Source organism: Heterodontus francisci, chromosome 27 (assembly GCF_036365525.1).
Source record: "Heterodontus francisci isolate sHetFra1 chromosome 27, sHetFra1.hap1, whole genome shotgun sequence".
Classification (NCBI taxonomy): Eukaryota; Metazoa; Chordata; class Chondrichthyes; order Heterodontiformes; family Heterodontidae; genus Heterodontus; species Heterodontus francisci.
Window position 1 is genome coordinate 23502038 of NC_090397.1, and position 26668 is coordinate 23528705.

The 26668-nt window shown below is 42.6% G+C and overlaps 1 protein-coding gene across 1 annotated transcript in view; it reads left to right on the plus strand.

The window, feature by feature from the left end:
- Positions 1–26668, plus strand: part of LOC137384924 (anoctamin-2-like) — a 186167-nt gene that overhangs the window by 128246 nt on the left and 31253 nt on the right. The window contains exons 19-21 of the mRNA XM_068059633.1: positions 21181–21255; positions 21822–22023; positions 25863–25974. Coding sequence (XP_067915734.1) covers positions 21181–21255; positions 21822–22023; positions 25863–25974 — 389 coding nt within the window. The remainder of the gene's footprint in view (positions 1–21180; positions 21256–21821; positions 22024–25862; positions 25975–26668) is intronic.

The following is a 26668-nucleotide window of genomic DNA, read 5'->3' on the forward strand; positions in this document are numbered from 1 at the left end:
ACAAAAGACTTGCTAAGCATCCCCATGCAGCTCAGCACACTAACCTGTCAAACACCTTTACAAAGACAGGAAAATATCTCCTAGACAGAAACCATTTAAAAATTGTTACCATCCTGCCACAGCTGCTAATTTTGATTGAAATAGATAATACATAACTTGTGCAATCAAAAACTGGATCTATTCCTGTGTCTGTTACAAAGCCCATTGATAAACCATAAGCTTCAACATGTGTGGATGCTGTCTACTGCACTTCTGAGGTGTGAAGTGAAGTGTTTCCATGGTAGGGAAATGCTTTGAAATAGAATACTGCACCTTCCCCAGAATCATCCAAGAGAGTGAATAGGAGTGTGAAAATGCAACAAAAGGACAGGAATTCCTCCTGGAAGTTGCTTCTTAATAATTTTGACCAATCAGTTTCGAACTCTGTTCCAGAACAGATGTGACAGTTATTCCAGAATCCCAATTTCTGGACCAGGTAGTGAGTACACCATGGCAACTGACCAAAGGAAGCTTTATTAGATCGCTTAGCAAACCAAATTCTCAGACTAGTGTCTGGTAGACAACACCTTAAACCAGGGGTCGTCAACACGTTGATCGTGGGCTACTGATAGCTCTTGTCAGCCTTGCATAAATCTCCTGACAATGCAGTCCGATCGCCTACATCATCCTGCCAGCATTAATCAGTGCATGCGCATCCTGATGTCACCGCACACTAACGTCACCATGCACACTGTCACTGTGTACTGACATTACAACGGGATGAGTGGGCGGCAAGGAGCCAGGGAGAAAGCGGGTGGGGGGGTGTGCGCATAGCGAGGGGAGGGGCGGAGCAGCAGGGTGGGGAGGACAGGGAGGGCGAGCAAGCGGGGGTGGTATGGCTCGTGATATGTAGCAGAAGTAGCTCTCACTAAAGAAAGGGGGTTGGCGACCCCTGCCTAAACCCTGCTCAAAAAGCAAATATGAAACTTTGGGCTCCTTGATGTTCGAAGTACCATTGCTACTGTCAACAGTATAAAGCTGTCAGCCATAGCTCATTGATAGCACTTTTGCCTCTGAACCAGATGGATGGGAGTCGACGTATCATTCCAGAGACTTTAGCACAAAAACTAGCATGGTACTCCAGTGCAGTCCTGAGGAGTGCTGGGCTGGTGGAGGTGCCGTCTTTCTGATGCAACATTAACAGTGAAGTTCCATTTGCCCTCTCAGGTGAACAGAAAGGTTCCACAGGACTATTTTGAAGAAGAGCAGGCAAGTTCTCCCCAGTGTCCTGGTCAATATTTATCCCGTAACCAGATTATCTGGTCATGATCTTATTTCTCTTTGTGGGGCCTTGTTATATGCAATTTGGCTGCCGTGTACCCTACATTACAGCGGTGGCAACACTTAAAAAAGTACTTCATTGGCTGTAAAACACTTTGAAGCATCCTGAGGTTGTGACAGACTGTATTTAAATGTATACCTGATATATGAACAAAATACTTCACAATATGAAATATAAATAAGGACAGTGATAGGGCTGGAAAATTCCACTCCTAACCAGCCTGAGGGTGAGTTACATTCCAGCCTTAGTGAGCACTTAAGAAGCTTAAATATAAACCAACTCAACAGCTTGAATTAACCTCAGAGCATTTATCCCTCCATCTCCAATCCAATTCTGTCTGCATTCCTGCTGTACCTGATCCTTTGTGGCCCATTTCAGCTTTTTCTTATCCCCTGTCAAACTCCTCTTCCATGACAAAGGCATAATCAATTCTTTTAACTTTTCATTTTTTTTCACACGCGTTCACAGAGTAGGTTTTGACCAGGGAAGTGTTTGAGCTTTAAAACTACTTTTTGAATTGGTAATGGTCAATATCAGTACAATCCGACCTATTAGCCTTCACTCTTTGAGACATGCACAATTTTTCTGCTTTATAAATGTTATCCATTTCGATGTATACATACAAATAGACACAACTCCAATCCTTAAATAGATGTAAACCAGCCTACTCTTTCTGATTACAGGTCTCGCTCCTTATATTTCTAAGCAGTTGACAGCTCTGAGCACAATATAATCAGTAATGGCTTTTATTTAAAGCCCTTCCTTTGTGAGTATTTTCTGCTGTTGAATTGAGAATCCCTGACAGGTGCTATGACACCAAAGGATGAATTCATTATGGGAGAAACTTCCATCTCGCTGAGTATATGGGGTCTGTTGCAACAATAGGGTTGTTATTGGAAGGAAAATGAGAGATAATTGTTAAATCAGACCTTGCCTCCTCCCCCTTCCCCCACCCCATGCCCTTCCACCAACAAAGTATCATCATCATAGACTTTGAGCTAGAAATTCACCTGCCCGCTATTTTGTGCTCAGGGATCGTGATTCGCAATCTGCTGGCACTAGTTCTGTTGAAGGTGGGCAGCACATAATCTTGATACTCCCACCTCATTACTGTGATTATAATGGGGGATTGAGTGGGTTCCTCATTGCCAGTTTCCTCTGCGCTCAATAGAGGACTGACCAGCATTATGCTCAGAGCACAATGAAAGAGTGCAGTCCAGACCATGGCACCAATGGGCAACAGACTGTACAGGAGGGAACGGCAAAATGTAGAAATGTAATCGTTATAGGAGATTCCACAATCAGGGGGACAGACAAACATTTCAGCAACTGTCATCGTGAGTCCAATTTGATGTTTTGCCTCCCTGGTGCCAGTGTAAAGGGCGTAATGGAGAGGGTGCAGGATATTCTGGTTGGTACCAACAACATAGAGAGGGCAGGTATTGAGGTCCTACGGTCAGATTTTCATGAGCTAGGGTGGAAGTTAAAGAGTAGGACCTTGAGGGTTGTAATCTCTGGATTATCCCAGTGCTACGCTCTAGTGATAATAGAAATAGGAAGATAGGGAGGATCAATGCATGCTTTGAGGCATGGTGCAGGAGGGAGGGCTTTAGATTCTTGGGGCAGAAGGCACCTATTCAAAAGGGACAGATTTCGCCTCAACAGGACTGGGACCAATGTCCTCACTGAAAGGTTCACTAATGTGGTTGGGGAGGGTTTAAACTAAATTGGCAGGGGCAGGGACACAGCATATAGAAGTAGAAAAGAGGAATAAAGTGCGTTATGTGAGAGTGTTAGACAATACTAGAGAGGGGAGTAGATCCATATTAGATAGGAGAAAGGCTGCGAGGAATGCAAAGACAGGATTACAATGCATGTATGTAAACGCACAAATTGTGGTGAATAAGGTTGGGGAGCTACAAGCACAAATAGAAATATAGCAATATGATGTAGTGGCAATAACGGAAACATGGCTTAAAAATGGTGAGAATTTGACACTTAATGTACAACAATATAAAGTGTTCAGAAAAGATAGCAAAGGAAAAAAGGGAGGTAGGGTGGCAGTATTGATTAGGGAAGACATTGTAGTGTTGGAAAGCGGAGATGTCCTTGAGGAGGCAAGGACAGAATCCATTTGTTTAGAGTTGAGAAATTAAAAGAGTATGACCACACTACAGGGGGTATTCTATAGGCCTCCAAATAGTCAGAGAGAGAGAGGAGCAAATCTGCAGGGAAATCACAGAGATGTGCAAGAACAATACAGTGGTGATATTGGGGAATTTTAATTATCCAAATATTGATTGGGATAATGTTAGAGGAAAGGGAAAGGAGGGGGAGGAATTTCTGAAATGTGTTCAGGAGAACTTCCTTGATCAGTGTGTTCTTGGCCCAACTAGAAAGGAGGCATTGCTGGATCTGGTGTTGGGAAATGAGGTGGGCCAAGTGTCTGTGGGGGAGCACTTGGGTAAGAGTGATTATCAGATCATAAGGTTTAGACTAGTAATGCAGAAAAGCAAGGAACTAAAAAAGGTAGATTGGAAAAGGGCTAATTTCAATGCGATGAGAAGGGATCTAGTTGGGGTAAAATGGAACCAAAGACTGAGAGGAAAAATTTTAATGGAACATGGGTTATCTTTAAGGAAGGGATGCTTCAGGTACAGGCTAGGTACATTCCAACAAGGGCGGAAGTTAGGAACCAAAAACAGGGTTCCTTGGATGACGAGGGAGATAGAGATTCTGATGAAACTGAAAAAGACAGTGGATGATGCATGTCAGATAAATTCTTCAAGTTAGAACCAGGCCAAATACAATAAATTGAGAGAGGAGGTGAAGAGGAAAATAAGACTGGCAAAGAGCGAATATGAAAGTAGAATGGCAGTCAACATAAAAGAGAACCCAAAAATCTTTTCCCAGCATGTAAATAGTAAGCGGATAGTAAGAGGTGGCGTGGGGCCTATTAGGGGGAAAGAGGGTAATATATGCTTAGAAGTACAATGCAAGGCTGAAATATTTAATGAGTACTTTGTATTGGTGTTTACTAAGGAAGAGGAATCTGACAAAATATCAGTAGAATCAGAGAGAGTAGAGGTAATGTATAGGGTAGAAATTGACAGTGAGGAGCTACTGGAAAGGCTGGCTATGCTTAGGGTAGATAAGTCACCTGGTCCGGATGGCTTGCATCCCAGGTTGCTAAAGGAAGTGGGAGTGGAGATAATGGAAGCGCTTGCCATAATCTTCCAATCTTCCCTAGATACAGGGGAGGTGCCAGAGAGTGGCAAATGTGAAACCCTTATTCAAGAAAGGGTGTAAGGACTGTCCTAGGAACTGCTGGCTAGTTAGTTTAACGTCAATGGTGGGTTAGGTTTTAGTAACAATCATCAGGGAAAAAATCAACTGGCACTTGGATAGGTTTGAGTTAATTAAAGATAACTAGCAAGATTTTCACTAATCTAATTGAATTTTTTGATGAAGTAACAGAGAAGGTTGATGAAGGGAATGCGGTGGATGTTGTCTATATGGATTTTGAGAAAGTATTTGATAAAGTACACATCAAAGGCTGGTTAACAAAATTGAGACTCATGGAACAGGAGGCACAGTGTCCAATTGGATAAAAAAAAAAATTAGCTTAAGGACAGACACGCAGGTTGTGATAAGTGGTTGTTTTTCAGACTGGAGGATGGTAGACAGTGGTGTTCCCCAAGGGTCAGTGCTAGGACCACTACTTTTTTACTATATATAAATTACTTGAATTTTGGAATACAGAGTATAATTTCAAAATGTGCTGATGATACCAAACTTGGGGGAGTGGAAACAGTGAGGCTAATATAAATTGCCTGCAACAGGACATAGGTACAGTATCAGAATGGGCAGACAAGTAGCAGATGGAATTGAATACAGAGAAGTGTGAGGTATACATTTTGGTAGAAGGGTTAGAGTGGAGCAATATAGACTTTATGACACAGTTATAAAGTGTGTGCAGGAAGAGAGGGACCTGGGGATGCACTTAGATAGACCTTTGAAGGTGGCAGGACATATTGAGAGAGTGGTTAGCAAAGCGTATAGGACCTTGGGCTTCATAAATTGAGGCGTTGAGTACAAAATCAGGGAAGTTATGCTGAACCTTTATAAAGCTCTGGTTAGGTCACAACTGGAGTATTGTGTCCAACTCTGGTCGCCATACTTTAGGAAGGATTTGAGGGTCCTAGAGAGGGTGTGGAGGAGATTTACCAGAATGGCTCCTGAGATGGGGGATTTTAGTTCCAAGGTTAGGTTGGAAAAGCTGGTGTTATTCTTCTTGGATCAAAGGAGATTGAGGGGAGATTTGATAGAGGTACCCAAGATAATGACAGGCTTACATAAGTTAGACAAGGAAAAATTCTTCCCATTAACTGATGTTACAAGGACTAGGGGACACATTGAAGGTTTTGGGCAAAAGATGCAGGAGGAATCATAGAAAGTCAACAGCACAGAAAGAGGCCACTTGGCCTATCATTTCTATGCCAGCCCAAAAACGATCCACACATTCTAATCCCACCTTCCAGCATTTGGTCCGTAGCCCTGCAGATTATGGCACTTGAGGTGCATATTCAGACTTCTTTTGAATGAGTTGAGGGTTTCTGCAGTGAGTTCCAGACCCCCAGCACCCTCTGGGTGAAAAAGCTTTTCCTCATCTCCCCTCTAATCTTTCTACCAATCACTTTAAATCTGAGCCCCCTAGTCACTGACCTCTCTGCTAAGGTAAATAGGCCCTTCGCCTATCCGTACTTTTCACAACTTTGTACATTTCAATCAAATCTCCCCTCAGCCTTCTCTGTTCCAAGGAGAATAGCCCCAGCCTATCCAATCTTTCCTCATGCTGAATTTTTCCAGTTCTGCCAACATCCTTGTAAATCTCCTCTGTACCCTCTCTAATGCAATTACATCCTTTCTGTAATGAGCTGACCAGAACTGCGCACAGTACTCAAGTTGTGGCCTAACCAAGGATTTATATAGTTCCTGCGCTTATATTCTATACCTCAGCTAATAAAGGAAAGGATTCTATATGCCTTCTTAACCAGCTTCTCAACCTGTCCTCCTACCTTCAGGGATCTGTGGACATTTACTCCAAGGTCCCTCATTTCCTCTACATCTCTCAGTTGTTACGACCCAGTGAGAAAGAGGTCTAGGGGTCCCTCTCAGACTTCACCTGGTCTTACCATGACAGGGTTTAATTTTTAAAAACACTGTGTTTTTAGCTCCCCTTTGGTGAATCCTTATTTACTGCTTTCCAATTATAAGGCAAGGAAACCAGCACAAACAGGTTTTCTTAGGTTTAAAGAAAGGTTGAAATTTATTAAACTTAAACTCTAATTCGGTTGACGCACACGGATACATGACGCGCCCACGTTAGCATGCATATGCAATACACACATGCAAATAGAGACAGAAAAGAGCAGAAGAAAAATAAAGTGGAAAAGTTTGAGACAATCTGAAGAGTTTTTGTTATGGTTCGTTGAGTTCACTGTAGAATTCTTGACTGTAGGTAGTTCTTGTTTTTTGTTGGGGTCCAGTATTCTTCTTAAACCTTGTTTGCTGTAGGAGAATTTTCTCTCTTGGGGTTCATGTGTCTTCAGTAGATTCAGCGACTTGTGAGTAAGAGTTGGGAGCAGACAGGAGAGATCTTCTTAGTCCAGTAGCAAACAGTCTTTCTATTCAAACTGTCTGTGGCTAGTTCAAAAAACCCTGGAACAGCCAGTTAGTCATGTGACCAGCTGGTTTAACCAGTCCTGGATTGTATCACCTTAGCAGTCTCTGGAATGCTCCTCTTACACACAATACATGGTGATCAAGGTCCATTGTGGGTTGAATGTGTCAGGGAATCGTCCTTGCACTGCCTGTTAATATGCAAATGTCTTTTCCAGCCACAGCCAATCTGTTTAACAAGTCATTTTCTCACTCCAGCAATAATTTAAAATCAATATTCATGACAAAATTAATGTGCTTCATTTTTGGCAGGTGGGGGCCCTAGCATGATACAATATTTTCCCATTAATCGTGTATTCCTTTGCCTTGTTTGACCTCCCCATATTGGAATCTTGTTAAAACTCTTGCGAAAATCCATGTAGACCACATTAGTTGCACTGCCCTCATCTACCTTCCTTGTTACTTCTTCAAAAATTTCTATCAAGTTGGTTAGACAAGATCTTCCCTTAACAAATCCATGTTGACTATACTTGATTAACCTGTGACTTTCTAAGTGACAGTTTATCCTGTCTCTCAGAATAGTTTCCAGTAATTTGTTCACTACTGAGGTTAGACTGACTGGCCTGTAATTATTCGGTCTATCTGTCGCTCCCTTTTTAAACAGAGGTACAATGTTAGCAGTCCTTGCATCCTCCAGCACCACGCCTGTATCCAGTGAGGACTGAAAAATGATGGTCAGACCTTCCGCTATTTCCTTTCCTGCTTCTTTTAACAGCCTGGGGTACATTTCATCTGGCCCTGGTGATTGATCAAGGATGCTAATTTCATTAATGCTTCCTCTCGCCCTATGTTGATCACATCCAATACATCGCACCCCTTTTCCTTAACTACAATATATTTTGTGACGACAGATGCAAAGTATTCATTAAGAACTAAACCAACATCTTCAGCCCCTACACATAGGTTAACTTTTTGGTCTTTTATGGGCCCTACTCTTTCCTTAGTTATCGTCTTACTGTTAATGTATTGATAAAACATCTTTGGGTTCACCTTGATTTTGTTTTCCAATATTCTTTTATGCCCTCCCTTAGATTTCCTAATTTCCTTTTTGATTTCACCCCTCCACTTTCTATACTACTCTTGGCTTTCTGTAGTATTGAGTTCTCACTGTCGAAATAAGCTTTCCTTTTCTGCCTTATCTTACCCCGTAAGCTCCATGGGCCTCTAGATTTGGCTGCCTCTTTTTCTTTGTGGAAGCATGTTTACTCTGTACTCCTTGAATCTCCCCTTTGAATGCCTTTCACTGCTATGATTGATTTACCTTCAATTAGCTGTTTCCAGTGATTTTGTTCAATCACTCCCCAGCTTAGTAAAATTGGCCTTGCCCCAGTTGAGAACTCTAACTCCTGTTCTGTCCTTGTCCTTTTCCATAATTATGTCAAAACTAACTGAATTATGATCACTACAACCAAAATGCTCTTCCACTGTCACCCCTTCCACTTGACCATCTTCATTTCCAAAAACTAAGTCTAAAACTGCACCCTCTCTTGTTGGACTTGCTATATACTGGTCAAAATAGTTCTCCTGAATGCACCTCAAGAATTCTGCTCCCTCAATTCCTTTCACACTAAAACTATCCCAGTTATTATTGAAGTAGTTAAAATTCCCTACTATTACTACCCTATTGTTTTTGCACTTCTCAGAAATTTGCCTAGATATCTGCTCTTCTATCTCCCTCTTACTGTTTGGGGGTCTATAGAACACTCCCAGAAGTGTGATTGCCCCTATTTTGTTCCTTAGCTCAATCCATATGGCCTCATTTGTTAAGCCTTCCAACTTATCATCCTTCCTCACAGCTGTAATAGTTTCTTTGACTAAAATTGCCACTGCCCCTCCTTTCTTATCCCACTCCCTATCGTGTTTGAAAACCCTGTAACCAGGAACGTCGAACTGCCATTCCCGTCCCTCCTTAAGCCATGTTTCTGTAATAGCTATGATGACGTACTGCCACGTGCCTATCTGTGCCCTCAGCTCAACTGCTTTATTTACTATATTCCTTGCATTTAAATAGATACCCTTGAGCACTGCCAAACTCTTTTTATTTTCTAACCATTATTTCCCCTGTCTTCTAGAATCATCCATTAATTTTCTGCCTTCCATTTTCATTTCTGAATTTGTCCCAAGTGGGTCTACCCTCAGGTCCCCATCCCCCTGCCAAACTAGTTTGTGAATGTGAAGAAGAACTTTTTTATGCAGCAAGTGGTAATGACCTGGAACTTGTTACCTATGAGGGTGGTGGAAGTGGGGACAACCAATGATTTCAGAAGGAAACTGGATGGGCACTTGAAGGAAATAAACTTGCAGGGTTGCGGGGATTGAGTGGGGGAGTGGGACTGACTGGATTGCTCTGCAGAGAGACGGCATGGACTCGATGGACTGAATGGCCTCCTTCTGTGCTGTAAAGGACTCTATGACATGGAGAAACCAGCACTCTGTTCTTAAAGGCAGGCTGCCCCTCTTAAAGGGAAGCTGCACTGAATAATATTGCCGGAATTTACATGATGGAAAATTGAACATCAGGGCAGAGAAGAGGGTACCAGGGAGATGTATGCAGCGCTGGAGGCATTAATGGTGGGGGTGGGCAGGAGGAGAGACGCAGTGGTTCTGCGGGGGGCCAAGGAGGCCCTCAAGGACCACCCTCAGAAGGGAGTGAGAGCAGGTGTCCAGGGAGATCCACTCCCAGACTCTGGACCCGAAGATCTGGTAGCAGTACCACATGACCGCATGTGGGTGGTGAACACATCTACATGTGACAACTCCTACCCATTACACCAACAATCTCTCATGCTGGTCAATGCTTCACACCCCTATCACCCATCCTGCAGCACCCTCTGTCACTCAGGCCTCACACCTCACTTCCAGATGCTTCACCTAACCCTTACACACCTACCAATGTTGCCAGCCTCATGCCCACCACTTACTTCCTCCACATACCTCCAGCTATTCAGCTATGGCATGCACATCAGAGCGCTACACAATCATTCTGCCCTCTCCCTCACCAAACAAGGTGGTACACAAGAGAAGGGAAAAGAGCAGAACTGGCGGGGGACAAGGATGCCTGCATCTCCTGAGCCCTACAGAAGAGATGGCTCTCCACCTCATGGGGCTGACTTGATCTGACACTCACAGCCACCAGCTCAGATACTAGCACTGCGCATACCTTGGATGCAAGTTTACAGTTGGATGCAGGACATGGTGAGCACGAGTGGCCTGCAGCAAGTCCAGCGGGAAAGGATGGTTTATTTGCCAATTCACCAGAGGGCGAGGTCGCAGACAAGTTCTGGGACAGCATACTGGAGAGAGCTGATGGGCATGTGCACCGAGGTATTGGGTGCATTGGCAGGCCTACCATTCAGCCTGCTGTCACCGTCAAGGAACATTGGGGACTATGACTCCAATTTAGCGAAGGTCATTGCTCAGAGCTCACCTTCTCTGCAGTCTTTGCTCTGTCTCCCTGTCGTGGGTCAGTCTCAGAGGTATTGACACTGCTGCCCCCCCCATTCCTGTTGCAGCCTTTGTTTGGACAGGTCACCAAATCCTCTGCCACACCTGTGATGATGCAGCAACATTCTCTGGCAAATCTCAGAATTCACCACAACACCTCCAAAAACGCTCCAGAATACTTCCAGACACGTTGCAATAGAAGATGTTCTTAAAAAAATATTACCTTACCTGCAATTTGATTGCCTGGCCCTTTAAGTGCAGAGCCCACCTTACAGCTTAGCGCTTGTTATATCTTTGCCTGGATGTGTGATCCAAATTGGGTATTGTAGTATTGCATCAGCTGGTTGGGTTGTGTGACATCCGGATAGCGCTCCTTCACAGCCTTCTGGCACAAGCTAGGGTGGCTAGTGCGGGCGCCCTTCTCTAGAGGGCGTGCCCCACAATGCTAGCCTTAGTGGTGTTATGGAGATGAAATTCTCGCCCAAAGCCTTTGAGAGTTCTTTTCCTTAGGTACAATGAGGTGCATCCTGGTGGAAGTACATCATCATGTATACATGATAAGTGTACAATCTTACCAGCCATGGGGATACAGATCTCATTGAACCATAATCTCATTGAATGGTGGAACAGGCTCAAGGGGCTGAATGACCCATTCCGGTTCCTATGTTATCACAATGAAAATGCTGTGTGCATTATTTGTCTCTTTCAAACACAGTTTTGGTAAACAATTTTCTTTTCCTAGAGACACTGCACATCTCTCAGTCTAGTTCTTTACCGTTGAAGAAAATTTAAGGGTAAATTTTACAAATCTAGCACAGAACTTCAGGTGATAGGGAGGCTGGGAGTGCGGAATATACATTGGGAATTTGCGCCCCGAGGTTGGTCCTTTCCACATGATTCTCCATTCCCAATGGACAAAAAAAACCATGTGACGTGGCAGCAAGATTTCCAAAATGTGCTCTAGTCACACAAAATTCAGTGCCGTGAGCACAAGTTCGCAAAATTGAACTGATGGAGTTCAGCTTTAGTTAATAGATTATTTTTTGGATAGGACCCAAGATGTGTCAGTTAAATGACTTGTCAGTCAGTATTGACATAATTGCCTAGCACACCTGAGACTGGAGTGCAAATCGATTTAAAAACAAAACTGAGTAGCTTAAAGAGCAATGCTCTGCTATGTGACCCGATGGCTGTAGCAAAAGCATCTTTTCGATCGTCACCCAGTGTTTTGAATAATAGAAAATGAATACAGAATATCGTTGGGCTCTGCCGATAACTTTCTTTGGTCTGTAGTCCTTCTGAAGTTGACAAACTCTGGCTCTGCATTGCAAGGAAAGATACAAGCTGGTTCTCCAGCCAGTCGGTTACTATTCCTCCCTGACCATCACCATATTCTCTTCCTCACTCAGGCTGACTGGTTTATCTGGTGTTCCCTCCTCAAACCTACCATCTAAATCCCCCGGGGTGGATGTCCCTGTGCTGATGTTTGTTAAAGGTGGTGTGAGAGATACAGGGTACTGAGAGGTGCTAACTTCTTCCATTTCAGAGGGAGCTCAGGCTGGTCTTTGAGAGAACCCGATTAAAGAGGAACATATGATATAATACTAACCTGGCAGCACACCTTCAGACATTGCTTGCATGGCAATGCTCTTGGTGTTGTAAGTGACTAAGTAGGGCAGAAAGAAAAAGAGTAAAATTATATTAGTAGTTCAGAGCTTTAGGGAGGCCTTCTGCACCCCTTCTCTGTTCTTAATTCTTAGAAATTTGAAAAGGGCCTCTACAAAGGCACTTAAAGCCTTAACATTGGGGAGCACACTTCCTGGGCAAGCTTGTGCCCTCTGGTTATCTGTAGGCAGGGCAGTATTTCTGTGAAGTTGAAAGTTTGAAGAACACAGAGTGACCTGAATGTATCTCACCAATGTGTGTGAATAAATGGACATGCATGTTTCAACTAGGTTTTGTTGGAAGTTTTTTTTTTATGGACTCAACTTTACAATGTTTGTGTGACAATAATCCTATTTTGAAGTTGCCATCAGTAACTGTGTGGTACTGCAGTGTGGACCATGACTGTGTTACTCAGAAAGAGCTGTAAGGTTGACTCTGTGTTTCACAAGTCGCTGCAGTCAAGTTGCAATAGATTGAAGGAAACACTTAGTGACATACATGCTTTGCCCATCTGCTTGGCATAGCCTTACCAGATTTTCCCTAATGGGAAAATTTCTTTCACAACTGCTGGCAGGTCCTCTGAACATACTGAGACGACATTGACCCTTTCTGCCACTTCCTCATATACAGTCAGCATCACTGTCCTGCAGGGAGGGTGCTGAAGGGGGTGATGTCCTTCTGCTTAGTGCCTGACAAAGCAACTCCACTGCTACATTAGTGAAGTGGCTAGTGGACTGCTGCTGCTCCATCATTCCAGCACCAAAGATATGTAGGCTCCGTTTTAATATTTCTTCTTCGCAAAAAGACCCAGTTCCTTTCAAATGCCTGCTGTGCCCATTATTCCACCAATTCCCTGCCCCCCACCCCCACCCCCCCAGCAAGCCTTGCCCATTGAGTAGGGTGCTATAGGAGATGCAGACCAGGAACTCACTATAAATTAGGGTTAAACTTAGTGGTCTGTGAATGTAGGCAGAATGAAGATCACAACCAGCAACAGAAAATTTGCTTGATAAAGGGTGACAGCTTATTTGGGGAATAAAGCAGGAGCATGTTTGGGACTTTTGGGCTGATTTCCCAATCAGACAGTCTGGTGAGGAACATTTAAACAAGGAGCAGTGCTTGAGAACTTGCAGGCCTTATTTTCCATCTGTTCATTTCATTGGCTGTATATTCCGGGGCTGTGAGCCTATGATTTCCTGACCAGTACTCTCTGTGAATGCCACTCCTCACTGGAGTGTCCAATCAGGACATCAGTTCTTTGAAGTCTGTGTTTTTTTTTATTCATTCATGAGATGTGGGTGTCGCTGGCTAGTCCAGCATTTATTGCCCATCTCTAATTGCCCTTGAGAAGGTGGTGATGAGCTGCCTTCTTGAACCGCTGCAGTCCATGTGAGGTAGGTACACCCACAGTGCTGTTAGGAAGGGAGTTCCAGGATTTTGACCCAGTGACAGTGAAGGAACGGCGATATAGTTCCAAGTCAGGATGGTGTGTGGCTTGGAGGGGAACTTGCAGCTGGTGGTGTTCCCATGCATCTGCTGCCCTTGTCCTTCTGGTTGGTAGAGGTCGCGTGTTTGGAAGGTGCTATCTAAGGAGCCTTGGTGCATTGCTGCAGTGCATCTTGTAGATGGTACACACTGCTGCCACTATGCGTCGGTGGTGGAGGGAGTGAATGTTTGTGGATGGGGTGCCAATCAAGCGGGCTGCTTGATGTGTGTCAAGCTTCTTGAGTGCTGTTGGAGCTGCACCCATCCAGGCAAGTGGAGAGTATTCCACCACACTCCTGACTTGTGCCTTGTAGATGGTGGACAGGCTTTGGGGAGTCAGGAGGTGAGTTACACGCCGCAGGATTCCTAGCCTCTGACCTGCTCTTGTAGCCACGGTATTTATATGGCTACTCCAGTTTAGTTTCTGGTCAATGGTAGCCCCTAGGATGTTGATAGTTGGAGATGCAGCAATTGTAATGCCATTGAATGTCAAGGGGAGATGGTTAGATTCTCTCTCGTTGGAGATGATCATTGCCTGTCACTTGTGTGGCGCGAATGTTACTTGTCGCTTATCAGCCCAAGCCTGGATATTGTCCAGGTCTTGCTGCATTTCTACACGGACTGCTTCAGTATCTGAGGAGTCACGAATGGTGCTGAACATTGTGCAATATCAGCGAACATCCCCACTTCTGACCTTATGATTGAAGGAAGGTCATTGATGAATTCAGGATAACAGTGTGCATTACTCTGGGGACAGATGATGAATAGTTATTGAAGATTTAAAGGAACACAGAACATTCAGAACCACATTTCCCATGCTCTAGTGCTGGAATCATGATGTGTGTGAGAATCAGAACAAATAGCAGTAACTGGCATTGAGTAGATGTTCTTCTTGATAGATTATCCCCTTGAGGTGTCCCAGGTACAGTTCCAAGACCCTGCTGCTTCCCTGGTGCCATGTGCTACAGCAGCTTTATTTATTTAGAGATACAGCACTGAAACAGGCCCTTCGGCCCACCGAGTCTGTGCTAACCATCAACCACCCATTTATACTAATCCTACACTAATCCCATATTCCTATCACATCCCCACCTGTCCCTATATTCTCCTACCACCTACCTATACTAGGGGCAATTTATAATGGCCAATTTACCTATCAACCTGCAAGTGTTTTGGTGGTGGGAGGAAACCGGAGCACCCGGAGAAAACCCACGCAGACACGGGGAGAACTTGCAAACTCCACACAGGCAGTACCCAGAATTGAACCCGGGTTCTGGAGCTGTGAGGCTGCGGTGCTAACCACTGCGCCACTATGCCACCCGCTTAATTACTGGATTGCTGGTGTTTACAAGGCCAGACAGCTAATTGCCTGCTTTCAAGCAGAATGTTACAGTGAGTCTGCTGCTCAAGCTTTAAGGATCTGTTGGAAATGACAATACAGAAAGCAATCATCAATAAGGCAACAGTGTCAACCTGACATGCAGGTTCCTATAACTGCAACAGGTTTGAATAGAAGAAGGAGAGGACCATTTTGAACACACCTGCTTCTGTATTGGCTTATTAATTCAGATTCAGGGATGTCCAGTGTCAGTGGGTTGGCTCATTGCATTTATACTGTCAGATCCAGTTTCTGTAGGCCAACAGCTGACTTGAAGACCTGGTTAAGTCTGCTAGTATTCCATGGAGACTGAATGGCAAACTATAAACACCAGGAGCTGGCACCCAAATTCTAACTGAAAGACCAATGGAGAAGTCTTGAGTCAGCATTTTAATCAAAGAATGAAGCTTTATGTGGCCATATTTTCGACAGTAGCCTCACCCGACAGGAGTGTCCATTTGGAAATGCAGGTGTGCGCTGCCCTTGATTTTCAGATCAATGGGTTTATAAAACTGGGACTTGAAGGAAACCCCAGAGTGAGAATCCCTGGAGATAGGATTCCTCCTAGAGTCAAAGCAAGCCCTAATGTTCGGATTACCCCAACAGGCGGTAGTTGAATGCTTGAGGAATGAATAATATAAGAAACGCTACTGATGTGGTATTGGTTTGCCTGTATGGTATTGGTTTGTAGTTTGACTCGTTATTCTGTCATGAAGTTTCTCAGTATTACTTGACAAATTGCAAAATAATTATTAGCTCAAGATGTTAAACCCATCTACCACTCTCCCACATTCATGGAGCATTAGATTACAATTTCACAACTCAAATGGGCTCAGTTTCCCTGCAGATGTACAATTCTATTTGTACTTTGGGCCGCTTTGGGCAGGGGAAGAATGTCATTTTATGTGGATCCTGCCAGTAGGGGGCGTGCATGTGCAGAAAATCTTTCTGTCCTGTGCAGCAACTTGGAAAAAAAAGCCAAGCTGCTTTTAAAACAGCTACTCCAGATCGCTGGATTGTAAGAGGCTCCATCCTTTGGATACAAAGCTAAGCCAAGGTCCATTCTGCTTGCTTGGGGAGATGTAAAAAATCCCATGACACTATTTGAAGAGGAGCATGGAATTCTCTGGGTGTCCAGGCCACGTTCACTCCTTAAATGGCATTGCCGACAAAATACTTGCTGTTTGTGCGATCTTGCTGGGTGCAAATTGGCAGCCGTGTTTTCCCAAGTAACAACACTGACTGCATTCAAAAGTCATCCATTTGCTGTTAAGTAATTTGGAGCATCAGAAGGCCATGGGTGCGCATCCCACTCCAGGACATGAACACACCATACAGTACTGAGAGAGGGCTGTAATATTGGAAATGCTGTCTTTCAAATGAGATGTTAAACCAAGGCCCCCTCTGCTACACACTGTCTCTCCTCCTTATGGTTTATTCAATCAAGAAAAGTAAGTGTACTAGGAGGCTGAGAAGGGAAGACCACAAGGAAAAATTAGGTATATACTGAGGGAAAACAAGTTGGGAAAAAATGGATCATTTGTTTACCGACAGATTAATTGGGAAGAACTTGTTGCTTTGGGAAGTAGTAGCCAGCTAGGGAAACAAATCAGGGAGTGCACATGAAAGGGTTGAAAGTAACACCTGTGCTATATAATCTTTAACATTTGAGGGTTGGAGAGGCACAAATCAGAATTGGATATTTACTTAGAATCATAGAATCTTACAGGGTAGAAGGAGGCCATTGTGCCTGTGCCAATTCTTGGAAACATAGAAACATAGAAAATAGGAACAGGAGTAGGCCATTCGACCGTTCAAGTCTGCTCCACCATTCATTATGATCATCCAACTCAGTAACCTGTTCTCGCTTTCGCCCCATATCCTTAGATCCCTTTAGACCCAAGAGCTATATATAACTCCTTCTTGAAAACATACAATGTTTTGGCCTCAACTGCTTTCTGTGGTGGCGAATTCCACAGGCTCACCACTGTCTGGGTGAAGAAATTGCTCCTCATCTCAGTCCTGAAAGGTTTACCCCGTATCCTTAGACTATGACCCCTGGTTCTGGACTCCCCCACCATTGGGAACATCCTTCCTGCATCTACCCTGTCAAGTCCTGTTAAAATTTTACAGGTTTCTATGAGATCCCCCCTCACTCTTCTGAACTCCAGCGAATATAACCCGAACCGACTCAATCTCTCCTCATACGTCAGTCCTGCCATCCCAGGAATCAGTCTGGTAAACCTTCGCTGCACTCCCTCTATAGCAAGAACATCCTCAGATAAGGAGACCAAAACTGCACATAATATTCCAGGTGTGGCCTCACCAAGGCCCTGTATAATTGCAGCAAGACATCCCTGCTCCTGTACTTGAATCCTCTCGCTATGAAGGCCAACATACCATTTGCATTTTTTACTGCCTGTTGCACCTGCATGCTTACCTACAGTGATTGGTGTACAAGAACACCCAGGTCTCGCTGCATATTCCCCTCTCTCAGTTTATAGCCGTTCAGATAATAATCTGTCTTCCTGTTTTTGCTACCAAAGTGGATAACCTCACATTTATCCACATTATACTGCATCTGCCATGCATTAGCCCACTCACTCGACTTGTCCAAACCACCCTGAAGCCTCTCTGCATCCTCCTCACAAATCCCCACGTTCCCACCCAGTATTGTGTCATCTGCAAATTTGGAAATATTACATTTAGTTCCCTCATCTAAATCATTAATATATATTGTGAATAGCTGGGGTCCTAGCACCAATCCCTGCGGTACCCCGCTAGTCACTGCCTGCCATTCGGAAAAAGACCCATTTATCCCTGCTCTTTGTTTCCTGTCTGCCAACCAATTTTCTATCCATCGCAATATACTACCTCCAATCCCATGCGCTTTAATTTTACACGCTAATCTCTTATGTGGGACTTTGTCGAAAGCCTTCTGAAAGTCCAAATAAACCACATCCACTGGCTCCCCATCATCAACTCTACTAGTTACATCCTCGAAGAAATCTAGTAGATTTGTCCAGCATGATTTCCCTTTCGTAAATCCATGCTGACTCAGCCCGATTCTACCGCTGTTCTCTAAGTGCTCTGCTATAAAATCTTTGATAATGGACTCTAGAATTTTCCCCACTACCGACGTCAGGCTGACTGGTCTATAATTCCCTGCTTTCTCTCTATCTCCCTTTTTAAATAGTGGGGTTACATTAGCTACCCTCCAATCTGCAGGAACTGTTCCAGAGTCTATAGAATCTTGGAAGATGACCACCAATGCATCCATTATTTCTAGGGCCACTTCCTTAAGTACTCCGGGATGCATACCATCAGGCCCTGGGGATTTATCGGTCTTCAATCCCATCAATTTTCCCAACACCATTTCTCTACTAATACTGATTTCCTTCAGTTCCTCTCTCTCACTAAGCCCTGTGTTCCCCAACATTTCTGGTATGATATTTGTGTCCTCCTTTGTGAAGACAGAACCAAAGTATACATTTAGTTGGTCAGCCATTTCTTTGTTCCCCATAATAAATTCCCCTGTTTCTGACTGTAAGGGACGTACATTTGTCTTTACCAATCTTTTTCTCTTCACATACCTATAGAAACTTTTACAGTCAGTTTTTATGTTCCCCGCAAGCTTGCTTTCATACTCTATTTTTGTCTTCTTAATCAATCCCTTGGTCCTCCTTTGCTGAATTCTAAACTGCTCCCAATCCTCAGGTCTGTTGTGTTCAATGCCCCTATTTACAAAGCCACACATCCCATACACTTCCTTACTTGCCTTATCAACTTGACCTGCCACCTACAAGGATTTGTGAATATGCACCTCCGGGTCCCTTGACTCTTGTCCTCCTCCCACCTCAAAATAATACCATTTACATTATGCTGTTTCTCCTTACATTATATTGTTTAACCTCAAGTGAATCATCTCACACTTATCTGCATTAAATTGCATCTGCCATATGTCTGCCCATTTCACCAATCTGTCAGTGTCCTCCTAAAGTCTGCTACTTATCCTGCTCAGTATTTGCTGCATTGCGAAGTTTTATATCATCTGCAAACTTCGAAGTTGTACTTCCTATAGTCCAAGATCATTTACATACAGTATAAAAGAAAGGTAATGGTCCTAATTACAACCCCTGTGGGATTCCAACTGTGTACTTCTCTCCAGTTAGAAAACATCCCTTTACCACTACTCTCTTCCTCCTATCCTGTCGACAATTAATACTTGAAAAGGAAAATTTGCTGGGCTATGGATAAAGAACAGGGGAGTGAGACTAATTGGATAGCTCTTTCAAAGAGCCAGCACCAGCATGATGGGCTGAATGGGCTCCTTCTGTGCTGTATGCTTCTATAAAATTAGCTTTGCTTACATTTCCCTCTACTACAAACTATTTGATTACTCGTAGGCAGCAGCAACTCATTAATAGTTGAAAGAAGGAATTGTCTTGTGTTGCGTCTGTGCTTCACTCGAAATAAATAACTTGCTGGCAATGGCTGAAGTAGTGTAATAATGAGATTTTTACATGGTTGAGATACCAAGACAAACCCTGCTTGTGGTTGTGTGTGGGAACAGCTGTGCTTGTAAGTTAAGAACAGGGAAAGTGGCTCAAGCTGTTTATTTAACCAAAGGATATTATTTCGGTTGATTTGATTTTTAATTTTGCCTGAATTTGCAGCTTCCTTTCAGGCAAGTGACTTGTAAAATGTGATGAGCAGAATGTCAGACAAAGCCTATTGCTTGGCATTGAATCGTTCATGATTTTCAGCTGAGTGCGTTGCACAAAGGTAGTAAATAAATGCCACCAAGTACCAAATTACTGCAGCTTTCCTTTGTATAAGCATGTGCATACTCAAGGTTTTTTTAATATTATTGTGTAGTGTCTGGAAAGAAAAGACAGATATTTTCCTTCATAAATATCCTGTAATTCTTAGTGTTAGCCTGAAAAGGAAAGGAAAAACAAGGAAAAACTTTGGATTAATTGGCCTCTCAGATCAAAGTTAAACATCAATGAGATTTGGCAGCTAAAGGCTTCTGGAATTACAGAAGCCACTTTCTCTTAATGTACCCATAACCTTCTGTGCAATAAAAATTCCATCAAGTGAGCTAATATCAAGTTGGAGATAGATCTCTCTGTGCTGGTACAAACTTTCCATCTTTGTCATTTATCTGTCAGTCTCTATCTACATATATCCCTCTCTACATCTCTTTCTGCATGGCATTCTCTTTTTGCCCTTGTCCATTTCCTTGTGATGAGCTCCTTCAACTGATATGTTATTGTTTTTTCATATTCCAATTGCTTCTGTACCTCCATGCTCCCCTTCCGTCTCCTCTAATCTTCTAATCACAGTCAAGATGCTTGGTGTACTGCCACCACAACAGTGACTTGTATTTATATTGCACCTCTTAGCATTCCAAAATATCCCGATGCTTTACAGAGCAAATAAAAGCACAGATAAAAGTAATATTGAAGGGACCATGATGTGAGAGTTAAGAGAGGTAGCCAAAAGTTTAATTGAAAAGATAGATTGTTGGAAGGTAATTGAAGGGGAGAATGAAACGGCAGAGGGAACTTTAAAGACAGAGAAATCCACAATTGCGATAAAATAATAGCTGTTGCAATACTCCCTCTAATATCGTGCTACCCTTGCAATTATAAACTTCACTCTTTTTTTCCCTATGCATTAGTATTGTCTGCATGCTTTTAATATAGTTAATCAATATGCTAGTTATTGAAGTCAGTGGTAGATACATAAGTGGCCAGTGATAAACTGATAGACAATTATAGAACCACAGATAGACAGTTATAACTGCATAGATAGACAGCCACAGACAGATAAATAATCAGTGATAAACACACAGCCAATGTTAAGCACAAATAGATAATGATAAACATAAACAGTCAGGGGAAGCTCAGCAATTAGTCTCCTCAACTTTGTTTGAAAAAATAATTGTTATAGAAATTCTTGCGGGCAGAAATTGTGCAGCTTGCTCTCTCCAGATGTGAGCACGATTTGGAGGTGAAGTTACAACACTGTAACCCCTAACACACCTCCAAGCCAACAGCATAGCCTCTCAACTTCTGCCCTGTGCTGTGTTTGATATTAAATGATTGCTTTGTTTCTTCCCCTCCCCGCCACTGTGCAGGCAGAAAATGAAAAGCTGACCTGGAGGGACCGAGTTCCTGGCTATCTGGGGAATTTTGTGTCAATTCTGTTCATGGTAGGTATGTTTATTCTAGTTAAAGATGGGAGGTGTTGTGACTGAGGGTGACCTGGGATTCTGCAAAGTTCACGTTTTCAATGATACGCCTAACCATGAGACAATAATCTGGAGACTGTACACATCAGAGTTATTTATCACAATATCATGTGTAAAATCTAAACCTGTTCCTTTTAAAATAGGCCCCACAATATAGAAAAGTCAGAAATTTCTAAATATAACACCGCGATTTTGACGAGCATGAAAGGACTTAAACCTCAATCACCACAAAATTCAAAATGACTAACAGTTGGACACATTTTCTTGCAAAAGATCTAGAGATCACTTATTTCCTATAGACCAATCAGCTTTACTGAGGTAGATTGACAGCAGGCTTTTTTTTTGCAGTGTAAATTCTGAGCACAACAACTTTTATTTCTGAATAAAATGAGTTTTGCTTTTTGAAAAATGTCAGAAATGCAAAGCACCTCAAACCTTAATAAGGGCTTATATTATTTAGAGTCATTATCGAACAGAGAGATTTGTGATTGCAGCTAACTTTATAAAGCGTTTTTATTTCTCTGCAGATTGGCCTGACATTTTCTGCTGTCTTTGGAGTGATCATATATCGAATCTCTATAGCAGCGGCCATGGCGATGAGTACAAATGAGAGCACAAAGTCAAACATTCGAGTCACAGTAACCGCGACAGCCGTCATCATTAATCTTCTGGTGATCATCATCCTGGATGAGATCTACGGCGCTGTGGCTGAGTGGCTGACCAAAATGGGTAAGCCTGCATTCCAAGATAGTGGTAATTTTGCAGTGCAGAGACAAAGATTCATCAAAACCACTCCCTGATGAGAGAGTGGCTCTGGAGAACATTCCCTTGAAATCCATGGTGAAAGTATCATGGAGAATAGGACAGCTATTCCTAAAACCCTGAAGAATATTGGTGTGTAGGAGTTTATGAAGGTCTTTGTACTTAGCTGGTAGAAGAGATTTGGAGGCCATGATTTTCAAATAATTATTTTTGGGATTTAGGCATCATTGCCAAGGATTTATTTCCCCATCATAGTTGCCCTGAGAAGGAGGTGGTGGGACTTCTACTTAAACCACTGGTAACAGATTGATACAACTGAGTGGACTACGTCAGAGGGTGGTTAAGAGTCAAGCATGTTAGTGTGGGGCTGGACTCACATATAGGCCAGACCAGGCAAGGACAGCAGGTTCCATTTCCTAAAGGACATTCATGAACCACTAGGTTTTTTTACGACAATCCAACAATTTCAAGGTCACTTTTGCTCATACTGCATTTTATTTTGAGACTTTTTTTAATATGAATTGAAATTTTCAAACTGCCGTTGACCTTCTCTGGAATATTCGTCTAGGCTTCTAGATTATTTATTCATCCAGCAACATAACCACACCATTACTGTAACCCACTTATTTTTAGCTCAGCAAATCTTGTCAAGATTCACTGAAGAAGCAATTAAACTCCTTTTATGGACTATGCTAATTTATAGAATTGTCTACCACCCAGTATAACATGCATCTGTGGGAGCAATCAGAATACAAATTAACATATTCCTGATTAAAGAGGAGACAAAAATTTGAAAGTTTAGATATAGCTAGGTTATGAGGGGTGTTGGTTAGCTCAGTTGGTTAGACAGCTAGTGTATGATGTAGAATTAAATGGCAACAGCACGGGTTCAATCCCCATACCCACTGGGGTAATTCATGGAGGTCTGCTTCTTTGCCTTGCCACAGGCTTGAGGAGTGGTGACCTTCAAGCTATGTATCACAAACTGTCTCTCTAATGGGGAGAGATGCCTATGGTCCTTTGAGACTATGGCTAGAACAAGCAAGATAGGTTATGTCAGTGGGCAAAGATTTGGCAGATGGAGTAAAATGTGAGGTTGTCCACTTTGGCAGGAAGAATAGAAAAGCAGAATATTATTTTAATGGAGAGAGACTGCAGAATGCTATGTACGGGGGGATCTGAGTGTCCTTGTACACGAATCATAAAAGGTTAGCATGCAGGTACAGCAAGTAATTAGGAAGGCAAATGGAGTGTTGGCATTTATTGCAAGGGGGATGGAGTATAAAAGTAGGGAAGGCTTGATATAACTGTACAGGGCATTGATCGGACCATACCTAGAACACTGCGTACAGTTTTGGTCTCCTTACTTAAGGAGGGATATAGTTGCATTGGAAGCAGTTCAGAAAATGTTTAAAAGGCTAATTTCTTGGATTAAGGGGTTATCTTATGAGGAAAGGTTGGGCCTATACTCATTTGAATTTAGAAGAATGAGAGGTGATTTTATTGAAGCATACAGGATTCTGAGGGGGCTTGTTATGATTGATGCTTAGAGGATGTTTCCCCTCGTGAGGGAATCTAGAACTAAGGGCACAGTTTAAAATATGGGGTTTATCATTTAAGATGGAGATGAGGAGGAATTTCTTCTCTGAGGGTCGTTAATCTTTGGAATTCTCTTCCCCAGAGAGGAGTGGAGGTTGAGTCATTGAATGTGCTCAAGGCTAAGTTAGACTGATTTTTGGCAGACAAGGGAGTCGAGGGTTATGGGGAGTGGCAGGAAAGTGGAGTTAAGGCCACAATCAAATCAGCCATGATCTTATTGAATGGGGGAACAGACTTGAAGGGCCGAATGGCCTACTGCTGCTCCTATTTCTTATGATCTTACAATCTTATGGAATCAAACAGCCAAAATGGTCAGAATCAATTCTGTACTTGGATCTAAATAATGGAGAGAGGACCAGATGGGATGAATTGCCTGTTGTGAGCATGGTCCAAACATAGCTCATTGATTAGAAGACAGTTTTTTTTACAATTAATTTTAGGTGAGATTTTATTAGTGATGTTGCATTCTTGTCACCATTGATGCTAAGCACAGCTGTGGGTGACCTGCTACAATAATTCATTTTTGCTTATTTATTGAAACAGGTAGGAAAATCTTAACAAATGTCGATACTCAAATTTATTTTGCGCTTACAAAAAATGCCAGGGCCAAAATGGTCTCACACAGGGAAAAAAAATTTAAAGGGTCTTGCAGGGGTTTAAAATAATCAACGCTTTTCAAAATGGCACTGATGGTATTGGTGACATGCTATGTTAGGGTCAGTGAGTACAAATTTTCAATTTCACATTTTAATAGTAAACGTGGTTGTGTAAGTTCACAATGAAGAGGTGAAGTTGCTCAAAAACTCTAGTTAAAGTTAGTTTTACCTGTCAGCTTGGCTGTCTTCATAACATGCTCATCTATGAGTGAACACACATCCTATGCTGACATTTCAGTGCAGTACTAAGGGAGTTCTGCATTGTTGGAGGTGCTGTCTTTCAGATAAGACATTAAAATGAGGCTTAGTCTATCTCTTCAGTTAGGTAAGAGGCCAGGAATTCTGCAGCGAGTAACTCACCTCCTTACTCCTACTGTCCACTATCTGCAAGGCACAAGTCAGGATTGTGATGGAATACTCTCCACTTGCTTGGATAGGTATAACTCCAACAACACTCAAGAAGCTTGACACCATCCAGGACAAAGCAGCTTGCTTGATTGGCATCCCATCCACTAACATTCACTCCCTTTACCACCGACGCACAGTGGCAGCAGTGTGTACCATCTACAAGGTGCACTGCAGCAATGCACCAGGGCTCGTTCGACAGCACTTTCCAAACCCGCAAGCTCTACCACCTCAAAGGACAAGGGCAGCAGTTACATGGGAGCACCACAACCCGCAAGTTCCCCTCCAAGCCACACACTATCCTGACTTGGGACTATATCACCATTCCTTCACTCTCACTAGGTCAAAATCCTGGAACTCCCTTTCTAACAGCTTTGAGGGTATACCTACCCCACATGGACTGCAGTAGTTCAAGAAGGCAGCTCACCACCACCTTCTCAAGGGCAATTAGGGAAGGGCAATAAATGCTGGCTTGGCCAGCGATGTCCATTTCCCACGAACAAATTAAAGAAAAATGTAAAAGATCCCAGGGCACTGGCACCAAATGGAAAGTTTTGTTAGTGTCCTGGTCATCACTTCTCCCTCAAACCACACCACCAAAAAACAGAGTAACTGGTCATTCATTTCATTTGCTGTTTCTTTGATCTTGGGTTGCCACCTTTTTCCTGCAGAATAACTTCGGCTAAAGTTCAGAAATAATTTATTAGTTGTGAAGCATTTTGTGATGCCCTGAGGATTTGATGAGGTTCTATATAAATGCAAGATCACTCTTTGTTTTCTGTGTTTATAGAGTGTGGTTCATGATGGTAGCAAACTAAAAGACCATGGAGATGTTGTTGCAAATTGTGTGAGTGAGGTTATAAAAATTATTGCAAGACTTGTTTGTTACTGAACAACATTAAGGGATGGTGGTTACTTCAGGTTAGCAATGGGGAATAGTAAGAACATTCGCTCAGACTTGATAGAACTCCACGAAATTCTGCATGTTCTTCTTACTCAACTTTCATTTAAACAAGGGAATGCTATGAAACTTGACAAGCTAATAAAGGAAACAAACTGATTTGATAGTCTTTACACACGTTTTTTCATATTAATAGTTCTGGTTTAAATGGTGTATATACTTATAATTGTTCTTTTTTTTTGCAGAAGTTCCCAAAACAGAAAAGACCTTTGAAGAGAGATTAATTCTGAAAGCCTTCCTATTAAAATTTGTTAACTCTTATGCCCCTATTTTCTATGTGGCCTTTTTTAAAGGACGGTAAGTTTCAGCTGGTTAATGTTTTCAGAAAAGACTAAGGGATATAGCTTCTTCTGGGTGTTAAACGTAACAAGTCAACATCAGAAGTTCCCTCGGGAGTACTTCAGATCAGTCAGAGTAACTTTGCCGGGAATCGGTGAAAGCCATGTGATGTGTCTGAGATTTGCACCAATCTTCCAGCGAAGCCGGATAGCCACCAAGGAAATTTCAAGCGATAATGTTAAAAGGAATGGGAAAATGGTAAAGCATATTATTGGACATGCCTGCTGTGATTACCAGGATTTAGAATTTTCCTCCTGTTATAAATTACGTAAGCTGTCATTAAGAAATAAATCGCTATTCTTGCGTTACTCAACTTTTACTTCAATTTGATTGATCTGAGCTTTCAGAAATACTAAAATTGTTACAGATGCTTTGAACAGAAAAAAAATTGATTAAACTATTGAGAGTATGAATTTGTCTTGGGTGGGAGGGCTAATTGGGAAGTATCACATGGGCCACCTCTTATACACCCCACTTGATATTCAGTCTTATTGCTGTCAGTGGAATTGAGCATCAGGCTGGGGTATAGCAAGCAGTTGATATAATACTGCCTGTCTTGCACTACTGGCCAAGATGACCAAGATAACCCAGGGTAACATTTATCACCTTCAGAATGAACATAAAACTGCTTGTAATTCATTCTAAGTTGTCA